The sequence below is a fragment of the Hyaena hyaena genome, unplaced genomic scaffold (genome assembly GCF_003009895.1).
Source record: "Hyaena hyaena isolate Hyena2069 unplaced genomic scaffold, ASM300989v1 scaffold_961, whole genome shotgun sequence".
NCBI lineage: Eukaryota > Metazoa > Chordata > Mammalia > Carnivora > Hyaenidae > Hyaena > Hyaena hyaena.
In genome coordinates, this window is record NW_024081586.1 from 666,439 (window position 1) to 694,435 (window position 27,997).

Genomic DNA, 27,997 nt, shown 5'->3' on the forward strand with positions numbered 1-27,997 from the left:
CCCTTCCCTGGTGGAGGTTCAGAGAATTGGTGCTGGGTAGAAAAGCACTTCAGGCCAGAGCAGCTTTGCAGAGTGGGCCGGCTCAGCACAAGAAGGAGGAGAAGGAGGAGGAGGAGCAGCGGGCACCGTGGTGAGTAGACTGATCTCACTGTGCAGGGAAGCCAGAGACACCCTCAATGGTTGGGGTGCTTTCCTGGGAGGTGAGCTGGGGTCCCAAAGAGAGCAGAGAAGATAATGTCCTCATGACTAGATCTGTCATTTTTGGTCATTTAGTATTTTGTGGCGATTTTGTTCTCTTTTCCTTTAAATGGTAAAAATTGCTTTCTTAAACCATTTGATATTGTCCAGTTCTCAGAACAGAGGTTAAAATTCTTCTGGGAGTGTTATTCACCCACCTGGATCCCAACCTCAAATTTCCCAATAGGAAGACCAAGAAAAATCCAAGAATCCTGGGAAAACCTGTATCTCCTGATTAAAATTTCAGACTGACCCCAGTTTGGGGACCCCAATTTCTTTGTGAAATCTGAGAAGCAAAAAAAAAAAAAATTACGAAGCGGGTCATGTTCTTTCTTAACAATGTAGCAGAGAGAAAGTTCCCTGGTTCTCTCATCAGAAATCATTTGGTCCTGCCTACTCATAATGGGATATTTGAGACAATTTTCTCATGTTTCTTCTCTGCAAACAGTTCTATTTAATAAATGTGTCCATTGAAATAAGTCAACAAATTAGCTTTATCTACACAATGTTATTTTTATATAATTTATTTTTACTCTTCACCAATTAGTTGATCTACAGGATCCACAGACCCTAATGATATTTTTCATTCTAACAACATTTCTACACATAAAATGAATTAAGTTTCAAATAAGGTTAGTATTATTTTGTTTATAAGTTTAAAACCCCACTTACAACTAGTTTCAAAGACTTTTAATACATTTTGAATATCATTAATTTTAATGTCTTCTTAAAATTAAAGACAATGTTGGGGTGCTGGGTGGCTTAGTCAGTTGAGCGTCCGGCTTCGGCTTAGGTCATGATCTCACGGTTTCTTGGGTTAGAGCCCCACATCGGGTTCTGTGCCGACAGCTAGCTCAGAGCCTGGGGCTTGCTTCAGATTCTGTATCATCTCCCCCTCTCTCTGACCCTCCCCTGTTCACGTGCTCTCTCTCTCTCTCTCTCTTTCTCTCAGAAATAAATTTAAAATACATTAAAAAAATTAAATACAATGTTGATTGTTTCTTGCCTGAACAGAGTTGCTTAGCACAAAAAGAACGTATATATAAAATATACATACATATTTTGGTTTTATATATATTTATATAGTTTTAAAACCTTGTAAAGAAATAGTTTCCCTTTTGATTAGCCCTTCTTGATGAGGAGAAAATTTTCTTATTTTGCTTTCTGCTACAATAGGCTTAAAAATCAACTCACCCATTTTTTTAAAACTACCTGGAAAGAATCATAGACTTGTAAATACCTAGGGGAATTTATACACTATTTAGTCAAGAAAGACAAATGAAATCTCAGAACTTCTTTTTGACCTCTCCTGCCTACATTCTTACTCAGAACAAACACTGATCAGCCCATGCAGGCTGAACACACCCCTGGTGTTCCCTAACTAGGGCAAAGACCAAATTCATGAAGAGGTGCCCTAACCTCACCTCCCCCAAGGAGTCTTCATAGCATTCCTGCCTTGGGGCTGGGCATCCTGCTGGCCTTACCCACACCTGAGGTCCTCATGTGGCTGAGAATGGCTGAGCCATTGCTTCTATCTTATATCTGACTTCAGGTGGGTCGAGGGCTGTGAAGTTATCACGGCAAGCATCAGGAGTCTAGAACAGTGCTGCGCAATAGAATCCTCTGCGATGATGGAAATGTTCTATACAATAGCCACTAACTTCATGTGGTTACTGAACACTTAAAATGTGGCTAGTGCATCCAAATAATTGACTTTTTATTTAATTGACTGAGTTTGAATGAAAACAGCTGCATGCAACTACTAGTTGCCATATTAGAGCAGGTTTAGAGCTTTAAAGCAAGAAAAACCAATGGATGCTGTGAGCCATGGGTGTCACAGCCGAGGGCACAAGTGCCACTTTTCATCATTTCCAGGGACTCATCCTACCCTAAAATTAAGCAGACTAGCAATTGTCCTGTTCTGATCTAAAATCCACACACCCACCTTTATTCTCCCCTGTAAGTCATACAACTGTCTACTCTTGTTCTGGGTTTCAAGGTCAGGACTAAGGTAATAGCACGGTGTTTTCCTTATTTCTTCCTCTCCCATTTCTCTGGGTTTTTCCTTTTTTTTTCTTTTGTTAATCCAAATTTCTCTAGCATGAGCTAGAGTTTGAGGTGTGGTTTGCATGTTCTCTGGTCCAACAAACTTGGGTGAGGAAAAGAGGTAATGAACTTGAAAAAATGATCTCATGCGTGGTGGGAGAGTCTTATTTCTTTTTCTTCTGCTTTGAAAGTGGTTTGTTTAGTGAGCAATGGTTTTTAGACCTATTCAATGTGTCTGGAAACATCAACACTATAGATATGAGTAATTTTTATAAGAAAACATTGTGAATGAGAGCACAAGAAAAATAAAGAAAACTCCAGCCTATTAAAACGTTTGCACTCCTCCAGAGCAAAGAAGCTCCTGGGATGTTGAGCAATTTGTGTAAATCATCATGGTGCCAGGCCACTGGGCAGTTTTCCACAGGGTGGGGCTCACAGAGGCTATTCTTGAACGTGGAAAACACTTTGAGGTGAGCTGCATACTTTCAGTCAGGGGTGATAGTATTTCTAAAGTGGACAGTCACAGGGGGCCTAGGTGGTTCAATTGGTTAAGCATTCGACTTGGGCTCAGGTCATGATCTTGCAGTATGTGAGTTTTAGCCCCGTACTGGGCTCTGTGCTGACAGCTCAGAGCCTGGAGCCTGCTTCAGATTCTGTGTCTCTCTCTCTCTGTCTGTCCCTCCTCCACTTGTGCTTTGTCTCTCTCTGTCTCACAAATAAATAAATGTTAAAAACAATTTAAAAATAGGGGCATTTGGGTGGCTCAGTCAGTTAAATGTCTGACTTCAGCTCGGGTCATGATCTCATGGTAGGGGAGTTTGAGCCCCACACTGGGTCTGTGCAGACAGCTCAGAGCCTGAAGCCTGCTTTGTATTCTGTGTCTCCCTCTCTCTCTGCCCTCCCCTGCTCATGCTCCGTTTCTCTCTCTCTCAGAAATAAATAAACATTGTTTAAAAGTTTAAAAAAATAAAGTGGACTGTCACTACTCAGCTCTCTGCCCTCTACCAATCCCACATTTTAAAACTCAGCTCACCTCATTTGCTTCTTTTCTATCCCTGCTAGGTTAAAAAACAAAGCTATTACCTATGAGGAAAGAGCTGCTGTGGAATAACACAAGAAAGTTTCTATAGACCCCATCCTTGAAATAGCTGATACATACATACTGGGGGCTAAAAAGGGTCCATAGGAGGGGAAGACACATCATAGTGTCAGGACTCAGTCTCTATCCACAGAAGACAGACCCAAGCCCCAAGATCATTAATTACATTAGTCTATTGAGGTCCTACTCTCCTTGCATTTCTCTCTCTCTCTCTCTCTCTCTCTCATCTTCCCTCTCTGTTTGAAAATGAAAGGGTCTGATGAAATGATTTACAATGAGACATTGACATGGACAACTTATGAGACTCAGTGTGCCTCTTTTTTACATGGATGTGCATTCTAGTCTGGAGCAAAGGAATTATTCTCTTGTGGGATTGTGGAAATTAGGATAATTAGTGAGAAGAGTTGAACGGAAGGCAAAGGTAGAAGGCTTTCTTGCTGCTGGCTTTGTTTATATGCCTCCCTTTATGGCTTAACCTGTAAGGGAAAAGAGAAGGGCATTGAAGATTTCTCTCAACTTGAAAGAAACAAAGGGAGGTAGTATCCACCTACCTTAAAAAGAAGAATGATTAGTGACAGACTCAATAAAAGGCTATTAAGAGTCAGGAGATGTGGACTTGAATCTTGACTCTGCAAACAACATATCCATGATCTAGAGCAAGTCACTTGCCCTCCCAGGGCCTCGGGTTGCTCATTTCCACAATGAGAGGACTCTCTACAAAGCCTCTACATCTTCAGCCACATAAGAAATATTTGTTTTAAGGAAATGGCTCACATGTTGTAGGCGCTAGCAAGCCTGAAATCTGTACAGCAGCAGAAAATTCAGGAAAATAGTTGATGTTACCGTCTTGAGTCTGAAATATGCAGACAAGGCTTTTATTTTGCAGTTTTGAGGCAGAATTCCTTCTTCCTCAGGAAACCAGTTTTGCCCTTAAGGACCTTAACCGATTGAAAGAGGCCCATCCATGTTGAGAATAATCTGCTTTATTCAAAGTCTATTGATTTACATGTTAATCAGGTCTGTAAAAATATCTTCACAGCAGTATCCAGACTGGTATATGACCAAACAACTGGGCACCATATCCTAATCAAGTGGACACATAAAATTAACCATAAAAAGTATTTATCATAATACTTTTTTAATCAGGCAGGCAGAAACAAAACTCAAGAAGTTATTAACCTGAGACACACCTTCCACCAGGCCCTAGAGAACACCACAGTTTATGTTCTTTATGCAGAGAGGTGCCTATCTGTCCCACCCTTTTCTTTTCTCTCTATACCTGTCCTCTCTGGAAAGGGCAATAAATTCACTATATATATATATATAAAACTATATATATATATAAAACTATATATATATATAAAACTATATATATATATAAAACTATATATATATGTATGTATATATAAAACTATATATATATATATATATATATATATAACAGGAGGAAACAATCCGCAAGGGGAGCAGACAGAATCCCCCCTAAGTAAATTCTTTATCAGGGGAAATGCAGCCTGGGCAGGGAGGAGAATCTTAAGCATCAGCTCTGGATCACCTCAGTCTGGAGCAGAGGCCCTGGAGCTAGCCAAAGCCAGGGCAATGTAGCCTAGTGTCCGGTGTTAACTGTTCAGGAATGCTGATGGAATACAGAGAGGGTCCCTCCCATGTGGATGTGCTACTTGGTTTCTGACTCTGGCCACACCACAAGCACAACAGTATTTGCCAACCACTTCTGCACCTTTTATCTCAATGATCACAACCCCGTGAAACACACTGTGTTTTACCCATCTTATAAATGAGGAAGTAGACACTGAGTGGCATTGCCCAGGGATACACAGTAAGGATGGGCAAGACTGGGGGTTTGAACCTCAGTATTCTGACCCGAGTCCATTGTGCTCACAGCTAGACCACAGCCACTAGGCTATACTGTGAGGCACCAGAAGCCTACACTTGGTTCCCTGAGTGCCATCTCTCTTGACATTTGTGGCTGCTTGACAGATACAACAACGTTTTATGTTCTAGACACCAACCTAGTCTACAATACAAATGACCAAGGAGAGGCTATGAAATGTTGGCTGTCATATTAACCTGCACATTTGCACCTTTACCTTCCACGAATTTTGGTCCCGAGGGGTGGGTGAGAGAACTGCACGTTTGGGGTACTTCCAAACAAATTTTCTGGAAAAACATGTGGGTGCAGCACTGGGCTTGGGGAAAATGTACAAATATTAGTGTAATGTCAAGGAGCTAAGGAGACAAGAACCTGGAAACGTGAGCGAAGAGAGGCCCACTGATTCTGACCTTTGCAAAGACAGGCTCATCAGAGCAGGAAAATGGACCTGTTCTCTCTGCTTGAGGCTTGACAAGGTAGCGAGTCAGGGGTTGCTTTTTATACTGAAAGTAGCAGCTATGTGACAGGACTTTATAAACTACACAGTGTTATATAAATGATCTGAAGCCAAGCATACCTGTGTTTGGATCTGAACATTTGCATTTTCTAAGCAATGTGGTGTTGGGCAAAGTAAGTTATCTCTCAGGCCTCCCTTTTTTCATCAGCAACATAGCAAGAAAACAGATTCTCACCCTGGATCCTCTAGGAGGAAGGCTCTACTGACACCTTGATTATAAGCCAGTGAGACTCATTTCACACTTTTTTAAGTTTATTTCTTTTATTTTTGAGAGAGAGAGAGAGAGAGAGAAAGAGAGAGAGAATCCCAAACAGGCTCCATGCTCAGCACAGAGCCCCACTGGGCGTGGGTGGGAGTGCCTTAAATCCACAAACTGTGAGATCATGACCTGAGCCAAAACCAAGAGTTGATGGCTCAACCCACTGAGCCACCATTTTCATACTTCTGACCTCCACATCAGATATTACATTTGTGTTGTTTTAAGCCATGAAATTTGTGATAACTTGTTACAGCAGCCATGGGAAACTAGAACAGACTTTGGTTAAAAAAAAATAAAAACCCATCTCTTGGTGTGCCTGGGTTTCTCAGTCACTTAAGCATCCAAATCTTGATATTGGCTCAGGCTATGATCTCACAATATTGAGATCGAGCTCTGCATCAGACTCGAGCATGGAGCTTATTTAGGATTCTCTCTCTCCCTCTCTCTGTGCCCCTCCCTCCTTCCTGCTCTATCTCTCTAAAAAATAAATAAACTTAAAAAAAATACCCATCTCTTGGATGTGTTGAGAGGATAAAGTCCCTAACATGTTCTGAGAACATTGGAAGTCCTCATTAAATAGCAGCTTTCATCATCATTTTGTTATTTTGGAAGACAAGAGCGACTTTCTAAGTTACGGATCACTGATCCCAGAGGCTTGAAGGAGGAGAGAATTCACAGGGGAAATGGAGAAAAATCTAGTGGTCAGCAACTTCAGAATGTCTTACCATCACTATATCCCTGCCTTCCATAAATATAGTTAGGCCGCCTCTCTGTCATTGCCCACGCCTGTCTAGATTTCTTCAGTTAATTCTTCTTTTTACTCAGACTAACCCCTGGTCTGCCTCCTCGTCTTCTCCCACTCTTGTCTGCACGTTTCCACCCTGAATCTGATGGACAATTCTCCCACAGGTGATTCATTCGTCCCTTCCCCCTTTATAAAACTCGGTGTGGCAGGGCCTCTTTGAAAAAGGCTGTCATGGGGTTTCATGAGTCACCGGGGCCAAATACCTTCTTCAGAGTTTCTTCAGTTCCTTTCTGCACCAAGAAAGCCTCTCTTTGGTGGCCTGCCTACTCTCTTCCTTTTAGGCATAGTCCTATTTCCTCCTTTATTTGACTGCATACAGTCATTTTTGCTTTGAACCCATGTTGCTGTAATCACACTTTAAATTCCTTGAAAGAACAAATCACTGCTAATCAACTAAGCAGGCTGATGCTACCCAGCAAATGGATGTATAATCTGTACTGGTTGAAATGGTGCTGCCCTTGGCCTCCAGACTTTTGCCCTTTACTTTCTATACTTGGGTTGTTTGAACTTCTGCCTTTCACTGTCTATTTATTTGTGTCTCTAGATGGTAACTTAACTTGTCAGGAGCAATGTCTGTGCATACCAGTATGCATTTTACAATGTGACTGGTCTGATTACATGAGTAAAGATCTCCTTGGCAGACGGTGCATTAACTCCTTCAGGGAACTCAGGCTCCACTCAGTCTAACGTTTAACAATTACTGGAACAATTGCAGGAAAGAATGAATGCCATTTCTAATAAGCAGAAACTACACATGAAGATCTTATAACAATGGCCCAGTTCTATTCATTCAGCAAACATTGATAGAGTACCCACTATGCACCCAATTCTGAGCCAGAAACACTCATGAATTTTATTTTTTTAATGTTTTTATTTATTTTTGAGAGAGAGAGAGAGCGCACGAGCGCGAACAGGAGAGGGTCAGAGAGAGGGAGACACAGAATCTGAAGACAGGCTCCAGGCTCTGAGCTAGCTGTCAGCACAGAGCCCGACGCAGGGCTAGAACCCACCAACCCTGAGATCATGACCTGAGCTGAAGTTGGACACTTAACCGACTGAGCAACCCAGGCGCCCCGAAACACTCATGAATTTTAATTTCAATTAAAGGAAGGGAAAATGGAGAAGTTGAGATTATTTGGAAGGTTGTTAATACTTACATTAGAGAGTAGTAACAAATGAAGTTAAATTTTAGCAGGGTCTGAGAAGGCTTGCCTCCCACTGATCTCCTATACAAACTGGGACTTCAGCCAAAGTGACTCACTTGCTACCTCATGGCCACCTTGCTTTTCTAGGTTTCTGCTCCCTGACATTTCCTTTCCCTGGAATGTCAGCCATACTGCCCTAATCTCTAATCTACTTACCAAAACCACATATACTCTGCAAGGCTTATGTCTTCCCTACTCAAAACGCCCGTACTCTTAGGGACTTCCTAGATGTATTAAAATTATTTAGGAACATGTCTTAGCTTCCCGACGAGAGTATAAAATCCTAGAAAACAACAATCTCCCTAATATATCTCTTATACCTCAAAACTCAAGGCATATTATTTAATACATTTTGACTTAGAGTATGAATACAGGAAGTGATTAGTTAATTTAATTAACAACATGATAAGAGATCTGAATGGCTTTTCTGAAGGTATTTTAACCACAAAAGCTAAAGTAATTGACCCAAACACTTACCCTCATGTTCCTTCCAGAGAATCCTCAGGGAGGGAGAGGCCCACTTATCTTTAGTGCCATACAAAGCACTAAATCTTGTAAATAGTTTCTGGGAGCCAGTGTGGGCTGAGGGGATGAACTTGGGCTCCAGAGTCACACAGACCAAGCTCTCCGGCCTAGCTCTTCCATTTACTGATTGCATGGCCCCAGGGAACTTAATTACCTAAATTAAAGCTTTAGTTTCCTCATCTGTGAAATGAGCCTCCTCATCTTTTTTCTTTTCTACCTAATTGGGCTATGAGAATTAGATGTGTGTATGTGAAGCACCTGGTAGAGTGGCACACAGCAGGAACTATATGTCAGCCCCTCCTCTCCCCCGGCCCCGCCTCGTGCAACAGGGAACTCTTCATTATGTCTTCAAGATTTTTTTAAATGGTTTTTTCTTTATTTTAAGAGAGAGCACACAAGCAGAGGAGGAGGACAGTGAGGGAGAGAGAGAATCCCACGCAGGTTCCTCCCCACTGTCAGTGCAGATCCCAATGCAGGGCTCAAAATCACAAACAGTGAGATCATGACCTGAGCTGAGATCAAGAGTCAGTTGCTTAACCAACTGAGCCACCCAGACACCCCCAGGGAACTTTTTAAATTGCCAACTATTTTTGAAGGTAACAAAATATTCTCTTTTTTCTTAAGTTTTTTTTTTTTTTTTTTTTTTTCTGAGAGAGAGAGAGAGGTAGCGTGAGCAGGGGAGGGTCAGAGAGAGAGGGAGTTACAGAATCTGAAGCAGCCTCCAGGCTCTGAGCTGGCTTTCAGCACAGAGCCTGATGCAGGGCTCGAACCCACAATCCATGAGATCATGACCTGAGCCGAAGTCGGACGCTTAACCGCCTGATCCACCCATGTGCCCCCAAAATATTCTGATAATAATGATTTTTAACAGCTGCCCATAGTCCATATGTGCACCAGCTACCAACTTTGGCCATGGGTTCCCCTTTGGAGTTTCAGTTTGCCATGACCAAGGGCAGGAAGAGCCATGCCAGGGCACCTGGGAGTGCTTCAGCCCTGCCCAGTCCTCAGCACCCCATGTCTGCCCTTGCTCACATGCAGGACCTCAGCTCATCACTCAGAAGTGTGCAGTCTGTATATGTACACCTTAAAGAACAACTAAAAGTTACTTTCTTTATAAAATTAGAGTTAAAAAAATATATATATAGAGAGAGAGAGAGAGAGAGATTCCTGGGCTTAGTAACCAAATTCCCTCCTGTGCTAAACGAATGCCTGACTTTGGTCTGGATGCTTTGGAACACATGAAGGTGATGCGTGATAGAGTGATGTAGTCATTTTATGAAACTTGGAGCAGCATTTGTCACCGGGTCCTACTCAGCTGGAATGTTCTCCACTGTGTCTTCAGCTTGGGGAAAATCCTGACAATGGCCAAAGAGGACTCCACTGTTCGTTGCTTCCAGGGCCTGCTGATTTTTGGAAATGTGATTGTTGGTGTAAGTAATGAGTATTTTTCAGGAAATTCTGTCTTTTCAGTAATCACAATTTTTGGATTAATCAAAAGTGAGAGTTTAAAGGAAAGCAATCATGTAATTACTGGCTTCCTATCTCTTTTCATTTTAGGAAATGTGTTAGCAAAATACACTAGCTAGAATTTAATTATATAATCATATGTAACTATGTGATATGCCAAAAAAAGAGAATATTTCCCTCCCAACTTTATTTTTTTATTTTTATTTTATGTTTAAATTTAAATCCAAGTTAGTTAGCATATAGTACAACAATGATTTCAAGATAGATTCCTTAATGCCCCTTACCCATTTAGCCCACAACCCCTCCCTCTCAACTTTAAAACACAAGAATCTGAAAGAAACCATGTCAACCACGGTCAGTGTGCAAACATTCCCACCACTCACACACTTTGGTGTTTCTTTCCTATTTCACCTTGATTTGATTTGAGTGGAACAGTGCTATTAAGGCTGTTGGGGACAGATGTTTGCATTTACTTGTCCTTATCACACAGAGACCGGTACCAGGATGGGAGCGTGACTCCGAGGTCAAGCTGTGTGGGCTCAGTGTGCTGAGAGAGCACTTGAGAGTCATCTCCGGCTGTTGCTCCCACCTTGCCTCTAACTCCATGACTCTGGACAAGTCATCAGCTTTCAAGGACAACACCCCTCGTCCATAAAATGCAGGGGGTGGGAAAGAAAACCACCAAGGTCACTTCCAGCCCTAATGCTCAGTGGTTCTCTGACACTGATGACCAAATCCCAGACAAAGATTAGTCTAAATATTATAATACAGAAATTGGGGCAGAGGACAGTGGGAGCAGGGCTGGGAGGTTATATCCATACAAGATGTTGTTTGAGTGGCTTCTGTCCCACGGACTTTAGATGGTCTGAAATTGCCTGAGTCTTTTCCTAAATAGCAGTAAGACAGAGTGACATGTGGGAGGAGGCGCACAACCTACAAATAGGTTGGAAGGAGCTATTTGATTTCCTGGAGATGAGTTTCAGTTAATTGCTTTGAACCTACGCAGAGAGAGAGTTAGCCTCTCTTAGAATCCCCTTCCATACTTTTGCATCCCTTTTCCAACGCTGTTCCACTACCAGCCTGACAGAATGTCCTCTGCCCCCAGATGTGCGGTATTGCCCTGACTGCAGAGTGCATCTTCTTTGTGTCCGACCAACACAGCCTCTACCCACTGCTTGAAGCCACTGACAATGATGACATCTATGGGGCAGCCTGGATTGGCATGTTTGTCGGCATCTGTCTCTTCTGTCTGTCTGTTCTTGGCATAGTAGGCATCATGAAGTCCAACAGGAAAATTCTTCTGGCGGTGAGAACTTAAAGCTCTCTTCAGTTGTCTCCTGGGCCAATTTTGATGGATTGTTTCTTCTTCCCTGAGCATAGTGATTTGGCTTTTAGTGGGGTAAGTGGGAGCAGAGAGAACCAGATGAAGGGAGAGTGGAGGAAACACTTTTCCCGCAGTGAAGCTTGACCATTTTGGGAGCAAGGATGCCCTTCACTGTTGCAAGTCCAGAAGATTCTAGTACAGAGAACCCAAAGGAGAGAAACCTGATGGTCACCCTGTTGAGTATTTCCGGATCAGTGCTTCTCCAACTGGTGTCTGCAGCCAGTGGGTTCAGCCAGGAGCTACGTAGGCCAAAGAGACAGAGTGAGAATTTGATGATTAGAGTTGTTCTCTTGACAATAAGTAGTTTAAAATATTATTTCAGTATTATTCAGTCAGTGATATTTTAGGGTATAAAATACAAAATATGCATGAATTTTTAAGAGAAAGCATGCACTTTTTCATTTTTGAGCCCAGGCTGATGTTTGTATATAATGACCTGCATTTCCTATATTATACATTCACTCGCTTTTCAGGGTCCCTAGGAAACCTTAATGCACAGCACTGTAGAGTGCAGCTTCAGCTCCATCTGCCTGTGGAGGCTCTAACACTGTGCACCCACAGAGAAACTTTGCTCCAAGCCATAGACAGCAAGGTCACTCCCTGCCTTTGTAGATGGAAGCAGATTTGTAGCCAGCAGAGCTAAGAACCCTGGGTATTGGGTCTAGACCTCTATTCTCTGAGCCCGTTCTCAGGACAATGGTTTCTCACACTGTGATGGGGCCCGACCCCCACTCCCCGCCCTGAAATAACTCTCCTACCCAAATGCTGTAGGACCTGAGTTACATCTTTATGGAACAAGCCCAGCAACTTAAAGTGCTTGTTGGTTTACTTTTCCTGTGATCTAAACATTGTCCTGGCACCCGGGGAATGCAGAACTTTTACATTCTCTGATTCCTTTAGCGTGAGTTAGTTACAGGGCAAAAGCACCCACTTTTTCAGGTGGGGAAAAGAATTCAGGGAAAGGGAGAGGAGGGGCAGGTGTCCCCAGAGACAAGCTTCACCTGCACCCTGGTCTCACTTTGGGCCAGCCATGTATGCCTGACACAGCCAGCAGGGAACATTCTTTACCGTGCCCTGCAGAGCAAAGGAGCAGTGTCCCTCCCTTCCAAGGGGCTGGCAGAGAAAACAGCTGAGCCCTGTGCCTCCTTTCTTGATAGTTTCTAAGAGGTTTCTGAGCCTCTCTAAGAAGAACCATCAAAGTTCATTTTTTCTTTTAAAGATTTTATTCTTAAGTAATTTCTATACTTAGCATGGGGCTTGAACTCACAATCCCAAGATCAAGAATCACGTGCTCTGTGGACTGAGCCAGCCAGGTGCCCATAACCAATAAAGCTGTGACAAAGAACAGCAAATGTTATGAGGCCTCTGAAGGTGCTCCTGCTGTTAACTCCCCAGCCTTTATCCAAGCTGAGTGGTTAGGGCCACAGAGAATCCTGCTCAGAGAGCCGCCTCTGCCCAGGGGGAGAGGATGGTTTTCCTTGCCCTCCCCCATGGACTACAGCACCCCTTCCGAAGCCAGAGACCACTAGTGAATGTGCAATGCTGAAGAAAGCAAAGACAGACCCTCACAAATAGTTCCCATCCCTGATTCAGAGGCAACTTGATGTTCAGATATTTTCTGGTAACACATAGGGGCAGTGTGGTGGGGAGGCATCACGTGAATGCGTGTGTGCACATGTGCGAGTGTGGACACATACACACGACAGCAATACCACACGGCGAGGTCTGTTCCACTCATGTGGCCCATACTTGGAAGGGTGGGTGTTGAGAGAAGAATGCCAGTGAAGGGCTGTGTGCCTGGAGGCCACCTGCTCCTCTCTGGAGAGGCTGGGCCCTTGTCAGGAGGGACAGTGGATGGATATTAAACATGACCTGGTCATCTTTTTCTGAACTCTGTAATTCCAAATTTCCAATAAACCATAAAGAAAATTTCTCTTAATGAGGGGGATTTTTGAAGCTCTATATAGTTTCTGATCCACCGAGATTCTCTAGCCAGCCATTGAACATACACATACATGCACACACACACACACACACACACACACACACACACACCAGTTCATTCTCTTGTATTTGTTTTTCTCAGTTAAAGTAGAAATATAGGATATACTGGACTGAGAAAGCTCTGTATTCAATAGCCATTTGTTGTCTGGGAATAAGGAGAGAATTGAGTTGATAAGCACGTAGCACCCAGTCTTGGCCAAGCAGCTGATCAACGAAGGTTTGTTGAATAATTTCATTATTGACTAGATGGCTATCCTTTGATGACTATGCTGAAAGTATAACAATTATTATTTTTTTAATTCTCTCCTTGGAGATACATGTAATTCCTTTTTTTATTTGTTTCCCTTCCAGTATTTCATTCTGATGTTTATAGTATATGGCTTTGAAGTGGCATCTTGTATCACAGCAGCAACACAACGAGACTTTGTGAGTACAGTCACAAAAAGCACAGAGCAAAAATGACCACATGAATCACCATTATCATCGTAACAATATAAGAACTGACATGTATTAAGCCCTTGAACTGTACCAGACACTCCAATATGTGCATTAATTTTAAATATGTAATTATTCAGGGCTCCTGGGTGGCTCAGTCAGTTAAACATCTGACTTTGGCTCGGGTCATGATCTCACGGTTTGTGAGTTCGAGCCCCACATCAGGCTCTGGGCTGGGCTGACAGCTCGGAGCCTGGAGCCTGCTTTGGATTCTGTGTCTCCCTCTCTCTCTGTCTCTCTCTCTGCCCCTCCCCTGCTCTCACTCTGTCTCTCTGTCTCAAAAATAAATGAGGGGCGCCTGGGTGGCTTAGTCGGTTAAGCGTCCGACTTTCGCTTAGGTCATGATCTCGCGGTTCATGGGTTCGAGCCCCACGTCGGGCTCTGTGCTGACTGCCGGCTCGGAGCCTGGAGCCTGTTTCAATCTGTGATTCCCTCTCTCTCTGACCCTCCCCTGCTCACGCTGTCTCTCTCTCTCTCCTAGAAATAAATTAAAAAAAAAACGTTAAAAAAAAAAAAGGGGGAGATTTGATAATGTGAACCAAGACAGTGGAAGAAAAATGTTCTCTTNTCTCTCTCTCTCTCTCCTAGAAATAAATAAAACATTTAAAAATAATAATAATAAATAAATGAATATTTTAAAAAATTAAATATATAACTACTTAATCCTCATAAGAACTCTATGAAATAGGTATTATCAACCGTGGTCATTTTATAGATTAAAAAAGTGAGACTTAAAAAGGCGAAGTAACCTGTCCAAGTCACGTAGCTGGCAAGTGAAAGAGAAGAATCTTGAGTCCAGGCAGAGAGACTCCAGGCCCCAAGCGTGTACTGTTGGGCTCCTCCCCACTCTGCAGTAGCCACTGGTCCTCCAGCTGGATGAACAATAATCCACCGCATCAAAGATGCCCTCTCAATTCAGTATCCCGCTTTCTCTCCTTTTCTCCATTTCCCAGTTTAAGCCCCCCTACGATGCCTGTCCACCCTGGTCTTGCTGGGATTTCTTTGAAGATGGGAGGCTTCAAAGTCCCCTGCATAAGGACCTCAGACATACAGAGCAGCCTCCCACCCACACCACCCTTCTTGGTTCCTCTGAGCACAGTTTTGCCCCAGAAGATAACATTCAGTGCCCCCAGTAACAGGCAGAGCAAATCATTTTGCTTCCTTGGGCATGAGTGTGCTAACTCTTCTTCTTGTGTTGCCTCCTGCTACTGTAGTTCACGCCTAACCTCTTCCTGAAGCAGATGCTGGAGAGGTACCAAAACAATAGCCCTCCAAACAATGATGACCAATGGAAAAACAATGGAGTTACCAAGACCTGGGACAGACTTATGCTCCAGGTAATGCCTGCGGTCTTGGAGAGATTCCAGTATCCAGGAGTGAAGATGTGGTTGGAAGTGAAGTCAAAGTGTGGGGACCACAGTCTGTAGGGCGGTTTCCTTCAGAAAGAGACTGGACGTAGGCAAATTCATTTATTCCTCTTATCTAGGCCTCTTGTGTGCACATCACTCAGTGGGACCTCAAGATCTCTTTATTTTTAATCCATAATGTTAATTAACTTCCAATTAGGGATAACGACATTATTACAAAATCTAGAGGCACAGGCTGCCTCTTAGAACTCAGGCATCACTTACATTAAAAGAAAAAGTTTTCCTCTTCCAGACCACAGTGAACTCAAGAGGCAATCATTCCCTATTTTGCTTATTTAGTACCTATTGGCTAGTCCTCCTAAGGACCATGGGGTATGAATTGACTTGAATGCCCACTTTTCTCTAACTGGTCATCATGCCTTATATGCAAGTTTACCTTAAATATCATCAAAAATCCAAGTCTTTCAGAATATCCACAATCACCCCTTTTGCCTTTATAAATTTTTATCCCTACATAAACCCTAATCTGACCCAACTCTCCCACTACCCCGTCTCTCCCTTCCCCTCTACCTGCTCACAGTACATCATCAGCAAACTCCCTTATAGCCTCTGTACCCTCTTTGAGCCCTCTTTACTCTCTATCTTCTATCATTTCCTTCATTTATCTGATTATACCTATTCCAATAAGTCTCTTTACCCCATTAAGACATCCAATTCATTGGCCACTTTTTTACTTTCTATCACTCTTCTGACCATAGGTCACATACATTTCCACTCTTTTAACAAGAGCTAAGCTCTTTGAATGGAAATGGGAATGCCTACATATTTTGAAAAATCTTACCAACTTTTAAAAACCCAGTCTAAAAGAAGCCTGGCTACAACTTAAGCATTCTTCCCCAAAAGTCTCAAGTCAAACACTCTCCCTTGGTGAGAGATTTTCCATAATCCAGTAGCAAAATAAGACATGCTTTAAAGACAGCAGATTTATCATCAAGTTTGTTGGGAAATATTTATTCTAAAAGTTCGGAGAGGCCTGCAGTTTTAATTTCCTCCCTTGAAACATTTTAGCAGAATTTATAAAAAGGAAGGAAAGTGATGGGAGGTATGTTTTATCCCCCATGGTCCTCAGGGTTTCTGTGAGGATTAGTTAATGTGCCTAACCTGTTTAGTCCAGTGCCTGGTCCATAGTAAACCCTTAATAAATGTTAATTTTTATTACTATGAATATCTTGATTCAGCAATATCAGAGAGGTACAAATATCCTTAAGACATATGAGCAAATTGAGAATCAGAAAATTAAAAATTTTAGTGGTGAAGAAATTAGAAATAATTCTTGTTTTACATTTCCATATTTTTAACATTTTCTAGAATAAATATGTATTACTTTAATAATGAGAGAAAAAAATAACCCAAACCTGATGGCACATGGCTGTCTCTACAGAGGAAATGAAGATCAATGAACACATAGCTAATGTCCTCCCACTCCAGATAGAGCTGAGGTTAGGGGATAAAACTCATCAAAGGCCACGAGCTCATTAATAGCTAGTAAAGTAACAAATGTTGAAGTATTTTCCAACCTCTAAAATGTAAGTTATTGATACCCTCAGCTCTTGTTTGGGGAATTTTAGTAAACGCATACTATGGTACACTTTCCATATCTTCTTTCTCCATAAAATCTCATTGACGGCTCTAGCAAGGACCATGAAAGAGAATTTTGTATTTCTCCTCTGCTGACAGGACAATTGCTGTGGTGTAAATGGTCCATCAGACTGGCAGAAATATACATCTGCCTTCCGGACCCAGAATAATGATGCCGACTATCCCTGGCCTCGTCAGTGCTGTGTGATGGACAATCTTAAAGAACCTCTCAACCTGGAGGCCTGCAAGCTAGGAGTGCCTGGATACTACCACAAGCAGGTGAGTCCTCTCTGCCCCAGACCTGTTCTTCAGGTTTCCTGTTCTTCATTAAGGAAATATTGGTTAGCTGTAGGTTTTAGTCTCTCATCAAAAATTCTGCATCCTTTTCCCTAAACCTCGTGTCAGCTATTTCCTTCTCTGGTAGTAAAATACGGATGTTAATCTAAGAATGATCTGGAAAAATCTACATATAAAAAAAATCAACAGAACATGAGAATTGCAATAGCAAAGTTCAACTTTTTAAAATGCAAACTATTTGCACAATGTATGAAATTGGTGTTTCAAGGTTTTTTATGTTTATTTTTGAGAGAGAGTGAGAGAGAACATGAGCAGGGGAGGGACAGAGAGAGGGGGAGACACAGAATCTGAAGCAGAATCCAAGCTTAGCACAGAGCCCAAGGCAGGGCTTGAACCCACAAACCATGCAATCATGAATGAGCCAAAGTCAGACACTTAACTGACTGAGCCACCTAGGCACCCCTAGGATTGGTATTTCAAAAACTATTTACATTAAACAAATATTTGCTCTGTTTTTGTGAAATGTAAATTGGAAGGGGTGTATACAAAAAGAATGTTTTACTAGTTTTGAAAGCAATGTCAATTGCTGATAATAAATGCAATAATTATATAACCACATTCCTTATTCAGTGGTAATATAGGATAGTCCTTTTCTTCATGTTTATTTTTTTATTTTGAGAGAAAGTGAGAGTGCTAGCGTGTGAGTGGGGGAGGGCAGAGAGAGAGGGAGAGAGAGAATCCCAAGCAGGCTCCATGCTGTCAGCTTGAAGCCCAACATGGAATTCGATCTCATGAACCATGAGATCATGACCTGAGCCGAAATCAAGAGTCGATAGCTTAACCAAATGAGCCACCTAGGCATCCTTAGGATAGTCTTAATAAACTGTTAGATTGATGATTTGGTTACAGATGATTTTTGAGTAAGTGTTTCCAGACTGATGAAAATGATATAATGATCATGAAAACTAACATTTATTGACTACTTACTAAAGCCAGAGTTAATACGTCTTTTAACTCATTTAAAGATCAAAGGTAAGTGTGATTATGATCCTTATTTTGTGAATGAGGAAGGAAGACATAGAGATATAAGAAGTGCCTTGCCCAAGGCACTAGTTAGTGATTGAATCAGAATTCAGACCCCAACAGTCTGATTCCAGAGCTCAGACTGTAAGCCAAGAAAGAATTTGGAAATATTCCTGAAAAGCCCAATGAGAATCCTCATATTGTTGTAGCCAGCCTGTGAAAGGTTTATCCTACTTTACGAGCTACCATTTTGAGGAAAGGTGGTTGTGTTCCAGTTTATTAAATAATTTGAGAAATGTCATACTCCTTAGTCTGGGAGTAAAGAATACAAAGTGCACATTCAGAATGAAGGACACTGTATGGCTGATCATCATCCCACGTGTGGAAAGGTAATCCGGGAAAGGATGTGGGAGTGATGAGGATTATTTTGTAGAGTTCTTCAAAATGACCGTTATTTAGCTTTTCAGCAACGTTGTTTTACTGTCATTTTAATCAGTTATATTCAGGCTACTCTAAGAATTAAATGTATTCTTTATAATCACAATACGCAATATCATTATCACTCTCAGAAGTAATAAAATGCTTTTCATATTTCAACCTTCGCACTGACCCTCACAAACATATCTTGTTTGGACTGTAGTTACACAGAAACTATATCATCTCTCTGAAAGGGACAGAAAGGGCTATTTGCCCTCAGATAATCATGTTACCTCCCTAGTACATGTAATGTTCTAGCAGGGAGGGACATTCACTTGAGTTTTTACAACCTTCTCACATTTTCCCTCGATTCCTTGGTCTCACCTGTCCTTAACATTTCCATCTCCTCTACCCACCCACCAGCTACACCACAGCTGCAAACTCATCATCACACAACCCTACTTTCCTGCCAAATTCCTGAACCTGAAATTCTTCTCTCTGTCCCTAACTCCATACTTTCTCAACCTCACTTGTTCTTCACTCTCAACGTAGTTCTTATCTACTAACCCTTCCCACTTCTCCCTCTCCTGGTCCTCCAGATTCCCACACACCACAATTCTTTTTGAGCTATAAGTCCTGCTAATTCTCGTAGAGGAATCCCTTTCTAGATAGCAAAATATGCCACCCAGTACTTCATACACTGTATTTCTATTATTGATTATTGCAGTTGATAACTTGAGCCATATCATAAGTATTTGTTCACAAGGCTATTTTTTTCTGAGTCTCCTTGAGGACCATGCATTACTCCATTCTGTATCCTCAGTACTTCACATACTGCCTGGCACAAAGCAGGCACTGAGAAATGTTTGGTGGGTGGGTGATTGAAGAGATGAATGACTCTTTTTCACATCCATATTGTAGCTTTTCAAAATCTACATTGCAGGGGCAGGAAAAACAATTAAAAATATGCATACAAAATTAGGTACAGCACCTTGAAATGGTCTTGTAAGTAAGCAGCCCTGAAGGCTAAGCTCATTAGCTTTACAGGGAAACAGCCTCTGGTAGAGGAAGCTGGGGTCATGGAGATGGAGCGGCATCAGACAGTATCCCGCAGGCCATTGTGAGGACTCAGAATTTCATTTTAAGGGTGGTGGCGCAGGGATTTGAAGTGATCTGATTTATGTATTATAAACATCCATCTGGCAGCATATAAAGGTAAGCAGGATGCCAACAGTGGAGCAGCCTTGGGAGACCAGTTAAGAGGCCATTGTCCTGGGGCGCCTGGGTGGCTTAGTCGGTTGAGCGTCCGACTTTCGCTTGGGTCATGATCTCGCGGTTCTTGGGTTCGAGCCCCGCGTCGGGCCCTGTGCTGACTGCCGGCTCGGAGCCTGGAGCCTGTTTCAGTCTGTGACTCCCTCTCTCTCTGACCCTCCCCTGCTCACGCTGTCTCTCACTCTCTCCTAGAAATAAATAAAACATTAAAAAAAAAAAAAATTAAAAAAAAAAAAAAAAGAGGCCATTGTCGTAATTCTGGTGTGAGACCATAGTGGACCAAAGTGATAGGAATTAATAAGTGTTTGAATCTGAGATGTATTTTTAAAGTTTATTTATTATTTATTTTGAGGGGGGAAGCCAGAGAGGGGGTGGTCAGAGAGAGAGAAAGAATCCCAACCAGGCTCTGTGTTGCCAGGGCAGAACCCAACACGGGGCTCACACCCACGAATCGGGAGATCATGACCTAAGCCAAGGAGTCAGACACTTAACAGACTGAGCCACCCAGGTGCCCCTGAGATAAATTTTTAAAGCAGACCCAGGGACACCTGGCTGGCTCAGTCGGTGGAGTGTGCAACTCTTGATCTCAGGGTTTTGGTTTGAGCCCCATGTTGGGTGTAGAGATTACTTAAAAACAAAATCTTAAAAAAATAAAATAGGGGCGCCTGGGTGGCCCAGTCAGTTAAGCGTCCGACTTTGGCTCAGGTCATGATCTCAAAGTTCGTGAGTTTGAGCCCGCGTCGAGCTCTGTGCTGACAGCTCAGAGCCTGGAGCCTGCTTCCGATTCTGTGTCTCCTTCTCTCTCTGACTCTCCTCTGCTCACGCTGTCTCTCTCTCTCTCTCTCAGAAATAAATAAAACATTAAAATAAATAAATAAATAAATAAATAAAAATAAAATAAAGTAGACCCCAAAGGTTTTGCTTAAGTGTTTGATGTTGGATAAGAGAAGAACAGTTAAAGATAATTCAAACATTTTTCACTTGAGCATGTAGCTGAACAGAGATGTCTGTAACATAGAGAAGAGTAAGTGGGGAAGAAATAGAGGCTTAGCAAAGGCAGGGGGTATAAATGCGTTAACAAGGGACTGGAGCAGGCTCCAAAAAGATGGAGCCACAAGCAGTCACCTATAGCCAGGGCCTAAACTTCAAGGTCAGCCTTTGGAGGACATTTCCCTCTGGACCTGAGAGTCCATGGAACTCCCTGGCTATTCCATTTCCTAGACTTCTCCCAGGGCTTTAGCACAGGTCACTCAGAGGGCAGCCCGAGCCCCCACGTGTGCATTATTCCTGCACTTTGCATGGTGACTGGAACAGAATGTCCCACATATAAAAACTTTCTGGATCATGGCATGCATGAATGAATGATTTGGTTAATAAAAAATAAATCATTTGCACCCACACATGGCTTTTCAAGCTCTCAATAGAATCCAATAAAGATATGTTGAAATGAGAATTTAGAAAGCATGAAACAGGGCTTCTTTTAATGGTTAAAAATAAACCCTGATTTTCATAGATTAGAAGCACTTTTAATGAAGAATAAACAAATTAGGGCGCCTGGGTGGCTCAGTCGGTTAAGCATCCGACTTCGGCTCAGGACATCATCTCACGGCTCGTGGGTTCGAGCCCCGTGTCGGGCTCTGTGCTGACAGCCAGCTCAGAGCCTGGAGCCTGTTTCAGATTCTGTGTCTCCCTCTCTCTCTGACCCTCCGCTGCTTATGCTGTCTGTCGGTCTCTCTCTCTCTCTCAGAAATAAATAAAACATTTAAAAAAAAAAAAGAATAAACAAATTAGGGGCACCCGGGTGGCTTAGTCAGTTGGGCATCTGACTTTTGGTTTTGGCCCTGGGTTTGTGAGTTTGAGCCCTGTGTCAGGCTCTGCACTGGCAGCACAGAACCTGCTTAGGATTCTCTCTCTCTCTCTCTCTCTTTCTCTCTCTCTGTTTCAGCCCCTTCTCCACTTGCAGTCTCTCTCTCTCAAAAGAAAAGAATAAAACTTTTTTATAAAAAGAATAAACAGGGGCGCCTGGGTGGCTTAGTCGGTTAAGCGTCCGACTTTCGCTTAGGTCATGATCTCGCGGTTCGTGGGTTCGGGCCCCGCGACGGGCTCTGTGCTGACTGCCAGCTCGGAGCCTGGAGCCTGTTTCAGTCTGTGACTCCCTCTCTCTCTGACCCTCCCCTGCTCATGCTGTCTCTCTCTCTCTCCTAGAAATAAATAAAACATTAAAAAAAAAAAAAGAATAAACAAATCAAAAAGTAACTCTACCCTCAAAAAAACTCACCAATAAAATATTTTAGGAAAGAAAAATACTCAAATTTTATTAAGTATACCTTATCTTGTACTTTATACTACAATAAAAAAGAATACTTGACACTGTCCACATATTCAATATGAAAAAATGTCAGCCTAAAATAGCAGCACCTTCATTAGACTAAGTGATAAAGACACAAAATAATGTGATGTAGAGTAGCTGTTGAACAGGATTATTTCAATCCCCTCAGCGGAGCCCTGTTAATACCTGGATGTCCACAGGAACATGGAAATAACCTGGTTATGTTAAACTAAATCTGGAAGAGTACTGATATAAATAGACATCTTCTTTTCCCCCATCTCTTACATCTTTCTCTCTGGTTCCTCTCACACCCATGTGGGATCACCTGCCCCTCCAGGGCTGCTATGAACTCATCTCTGGACCGATGAACCGACATGCCTGGGGGGTTGCCTGGTTTGGATTTGCCATTCTCTGCTGGACTGTGAGTATTTCCCTGCACAAGATAAGGAGAGGACTTGAGATTGCCCCTGGATAATCCAGCCACACTACACAGTCTGGAAACAAAACCTTGGACCCAAGGGCTAGTCAGGAAGCTGCTGGCACCAGACCAAGGACAGTGGATTCCCCTGGCAAGTAGAGTGTTTATATCCCCTACTGGGGAAGAGATGTGCCCTACTAGCCAGATCCTTCTGGCTGATGGAGAAGCACTTGCCTGCCCTTCCAGCTCTCCAGATCTCATTAATTCATTATAGTTAGATACCAAACACTGTCTGCTCCCTAGATGGTTCCTGCCCCGCCCTGATCTGCGTTGCTCCTTCCAAAGAGCTGCCTCCTCCACTCTCACCTCACCTACTTTATCTGATGTTCATGCAATGGAAGAGTAGGGCAGTGCTTCTCAGCCCTGGCTGCACATGAAAACTTCCTGGGAGAGCTCGGGGAAAAAGAAAATATGCACGAGGCCCAACCTCTGAGATTTTGATCCAGTGGATCTGGGGCCAAGACCCAGGCATTTAAAAATTTTCTTTTTTTCCCAGATGATTCTAATTTGCTATCAGGATTAAGAGCCATTCATTGCCTTTGGGAAGCAGTTCTAAAGCTAGTTTCAGAACCCCTTCACACTCTCAAAAATTACTAAGCACTCCAACAAGCTTTTATTTACGGGGGCTGTCTCTATATTTAGCCTATTGGAAATTAGCACTTTATTAATTCATTTAAAGGAACAATAATAAACTGATTACATGTTACCAGTAACAATATATTTTTGTGAGGGGCATCTGGGTGGCCCAGTCAGTTAAGCGGCTGACTTCGGCCCAGGTCATGATCTCCCAGTTTATGGGTTCGAGCCCTCCATTGGGCTCTGTGCTGACAGCTAGCTCAGAGCCTGGAGACTGTTTCAGATTCTATACCTCCGTCTCTCTCTGATCCTCCCTTGCTCACACCCTCTCTCTCTCAGAAATAAGTAAAACATTAAAAAATATATATATTTCTGTGAAAAAAGTGCCTATTTTCCAAAACAAAAACGGTGAGAAAAGTAGCATTGTTTTACATTTTGAAAAGTATCTTCAGTATCTGGTTTTAATAGAAGACAGCTAGGTTCTCATATTTGATCCTTCACTTCCTGTTATAATATGTTGCTTAGGTTGAAGGATTTGAAGAAAACCCATCCTCATGCTGATAGGCAGTTGAAAAAAACCAGGAGTGTTTTGATAGCCTTATCTAAACGTAATTGTGAATATTCTTCTTTGATATTACACAAAGTTTGACAACTAGTAGTTTCTTAAAGGTTAGTTGCAATATAGATTCTAAAACTATGTCAAAAAACTTTTCAGACTCTGTTATAGTAAAATACATCAATTTGTCTTGAAATTTGCATAAATCTTTTACCCATTCATGATTCCATTAACATCATGCATCGTTTATTTGGGAAAATATTGGTTCACTGTGTTATGCTGATCTTCCAAATGTGGGCTGAATTCTTTATGCAATACCAAGAAATCACATTCATTGCTATTGCCATATTGGAAAGGATTTCAAGAATGGGGATGCTATGGGCCCATCATGACAGAAACAAGTTTCCTGATTTTTGCTTCAGTGCCCAAATTTATCACTGACAAGTATTATCAGTTGTTTTCCTCGAAGTGACAGACTCGCTTCATAATTTTTTGAGAAAGTGTCTGCCAAACATCCAATCTGAATAACTGTAGCTTGTATATTAGTCATTTTTTTAAAGTAAAAGTCATGTTACATGAAAAAATGGCTGATACGGTATACAACTCAAAAAATCACACAAGTGCTTTTCCTTTAGGCAACTATCAGATTTCAGTATGCAACAAATTGCTTTATGCTTACTTTCTTTCTGTTCCAAGAGCATTAAAAAGATGTATATTTAAAGGTGAACACCTAGTAAAATTAGTAATTCTTACTGCTTCATCAAAAACAATCTTAAAATTCTAAAACTCTTTTTTAAAATTTTTTAAATGTTTATTTTTGAGACAGAGAGACAGATCATTAGCAGGGGAGGGGTAGAGAGAAAGGAAGACACAGAATTCAAAGCAGGCTTTCAGGCTCCAAGCAGGCAGCAAAGAGTCTGACACGGGCTCAAACTCACAAACCCTGAGATCTTGACCTGAGCTAAAGTCGGATGCATAACCGTTTGAGCCACTCAGGCTCCCTTAAAGCTCTAAATCTTTTTGTTTGTTTGTTTATTGCAAGTACACAGCAGTGAAGAATGCACTGACTACTAACACAGTTTAGTGCCTCTACCTTGAATCTTGCTAAGATGCCAGCAGTTTTACTGTCCCTGGCTTTGCATCATCAGTGCAAATGTGAAAACAGTAAAAAGGGCAAAAAAATTCTTAATATTATTATGTAGTCTTGACCTCATAGACATCCACAAGGGTCCCTTGGGTGTTTATGCACCACACTTTTGGAAATGCTGGGTTTGGGGTGAAAAGCTGAGTGAGACAGGTAGGAAGGGAAAATCATGTCCTTTGAGAAGTCCTCTGTGGTCCCTCACCCACCCTCAGGAACTCCCACAACACTCTGTATGCACCTCTGTCATGTCACAGTCACTCTACTACAATGTATCTGTCTCTGGCAAAAGCCTGGGAACCAGCTGCCTTCTGTATCCCTAGTGTCTAGCAGAGCACATAGCATGTGACTGATCATTTGCTGAATGAATGAAAAATGGTAACAATGAAGTTCCTATTCATGCCATGCTAGCAGGAACTGTGGGATAATGTTTAAAGGCTCTCAAGGATCTTAAAACTCCAGACCAGGGGTGCCTGGGTGGATCAGTCATTTAAGCATCCGACTTCAGCTCAGGTCACAATCTCACAGTTTGTGAGTTTGAGGCCCACGTCGGGCTCTGTGCTGACAGCTCAGAGCCTGGAGCCTGCTTTAGATTCTGCATCTCCCTCTCTCTCTCTCTCCCTGCTCCTCCCCACTTATGCGCTCTCTTTCAGAAATGAATAAACATTAAAAAAAAATTTTATAAACCCACTCCAGACCAGTTAGAACCCTTGACATTTCCACAAGTGTCAAATGGACTCTGAATCTAGGAAGGCCCCCTGAATGAAACTCAAAAGAGGGAAGGGAAGGAAACCAAGTGTACTGAGGGTCTGCTATGGACAAGGTGTCAAGATCCAATGCTGTTAGCATTAAATCCCTAGAAAAGCAGCTGGATAGGTAGCCAGTCTCCTTGGTTAAGCTCCTTACCTTCTTGATCTCTTCATTGGGTTCTGGAAGCACTCAGTGGAGTTATATATGTAGCACTCAGGACAGTGCCTGATGTATAGTAAGTAGTCAATAAACATCAGACATGATGCTTTATTTTTTATTATTACTACTATGAGTAATAATAGTATTTCATGATCTCATTCCATCTTCTAACAAGGAGGTAGGTGAATAAGATGGTATTATCTTTACTTTCCAGATGTAGGGAGTGAGTAGGAGAGCTGTAATAGGAGCCAGATATTCCAACCCTTGCCTTGAGTTCTGTGGCATTCTGCAGGGGCAGCCATTGCAGGGCACAAGCATTTTTGGGGAAAGAGGGAGTCCTGTGGGAGAAGAGGTTCAATAGCAGAAAGTAAGAAAATTGTACCTTCAAATGGTACATATGAGAAATTGGAAACAACTGGAGGGTCATTAGCCCTCATAGGAAGAAGCAAGGATTTCCCCAGGGGGCTAATTTAGCACAGAGGTGAGAGGAGCAATCCCAGAAGATGGGCAAGTCTGGGTGTAGTCTGGGGCAGGGAGGTGGGGAATGGGGAAGCTGTCTCTCAGTAGCAGGATAGTTACCTCTGCCCCATGAGGTGTTGTGTTTTTTATTTACTTACTTAGAGAGAGAATGCAAGCAAGGAAAGGCAGAGAATTCTATGCAGGCTCTGTGCTGCCAGTGCAGAGCTCCACACAGGGCTCAATCTCACAAACCATGAGATTGTGACCTGAACCAAAATAAAGAGTCATTGCTTAGCAGACCGAGCCATCAGGCACCCCTGCCCCATTAGGTTTCTTAAGGTGAGATTACTCTTAAAATTTCAGCATCATCTAAGCCTGAGTGAGCCTAATATCCTTTTTTCCCAAGTATGAGATGTTTCTAAAATAATCCCTTGGGGCGCCTGGGTGGTCCAGTTGGTTAAGCATCTGACTTCGGCTCAGGTCATGATCTCACGGTTCATGGGTTCAAGCCCTATGCCAGGCTCTGTGCTGACAGCTAGCTCAGAGCCTGGAGCCTGCTTCAGATTCTGTATCTCCCTCTCTCTCTGACCCTCCCCTGCTCACGCTGTCTCTCTCTCCCAGAAATAAGTAAAACATTAAAAAAATTGTTTTTAATTCCTTATTTATTTTTTCCCTTTCTATTCTAGTTTTGGGTTCTCCTGGGTACCATGTTCTACTGGAGCAGAATAGAATATTAAGAACCAAGTGTCACCACTATACCACCTTCCTCCTGTGACTCCAGACCTCGGACTGCAAGCTCGATCTCCTAGTATATATCCCACATCTGAGCCCCAGGGGGATGTGTGCATTCTTACTCAAATTACCAAGTCAGTTGGTATGGTGTTCCTCTGAGCTCTCAGTCTCTCAAAATTCTCACTAAGTGTTTTCAGCTTGGTCTAGGGTTCTGTGACATTTTTATAGAAGATAGGAAAAGGAGACTTACTACTTCCACCCGTTTATTTTTAGTTCAGGGGCATAAAGACATCCACAGGAACCTGTGCTACCACAGCAAGCCCAGGTCTGTATTTGGACAGCACATTTGCATGTATTTCTCACAGCTTTCTAAAAGAGGCTTCCAAAGGCTTTCATTCATCTCAATATTGCCCAGGTGGGAGAACTAAGGAAAAGGTTGCTGAGAGAGATCTTTGGCCTTTGTCCTATGGTGGCTCCCATCTGCACAGACTCATGTGATTCCCTTAATGTCAACCTACGATGCTTTTATTCTCCAGGACAATGTCCGACCTTGAGTTAATAATGGCTGAAACTTCCTCTCAAGAGAGGGCTGAGTGATATGTTGTGCATTAAGCTCAATTCTCCCATGGAAAGAATGTGACTTTTGGGGACAAAGAAGGGGCTTGTCGCATATTTACCAATCTCAACTTTTGAAACACCTTTCAAACAAAAGAGAAGCAAGCCAGCTATTAGATACATGATTTATGATGATTTTTGTTACTGTCAAAATATTTCTCTTCTGAACTGTTTCCATTCATGGTCCTGAAAGAAAGTCTTATAATTCAATATTTGTTTGCCTAGTCTTATAAATAAAGAGGGCTTCTGAATAT

General features: G+C 42.3%; 1 protein-coding gene across 2 annotated transcripts; it reads left to right on the forward strand.

The window, feature by feature from the left end:
- Window positions 1–27,996, forward strand: UPK1B (uroplakin 1B). Of its 2 annotated transcripts, XM_039221160.1 has the most exons (8): window positions 4–130; window positions 9,927–10,014; window positions 11,157–11,357; window positions 13,791–13,865; window positions 15,149–15,271; window positions 17,039–17,218; window positions 22,615–22,698; window positions 27,083–27,996. In XM_039221160.1, the coding sequence occupies exons 2-8, from the start codon at window positions 9,946–9,948 to the stop codon at window positions 27,131–27,133; spliced, it is 783 nt and encodes a 260-aa protein (XP_039077091.1). In that variant the 5' UTR covers window positions 4–130; window positions 9,927–9,945; the 3' UTR covers window positions 27,134–27,996. The 2 variants fall into 2 exon arrangements, with proteins under 2 accessions (XP_039077092.1, XP_039077091.1); XM_039221161.1 differs by lacking the exon at window positions 22,615–22,698 and having other exon boundaries at window positions 1–130.
- The last annotated feature ends 1 nt before the right edge of the window (window position 27,997 follows it).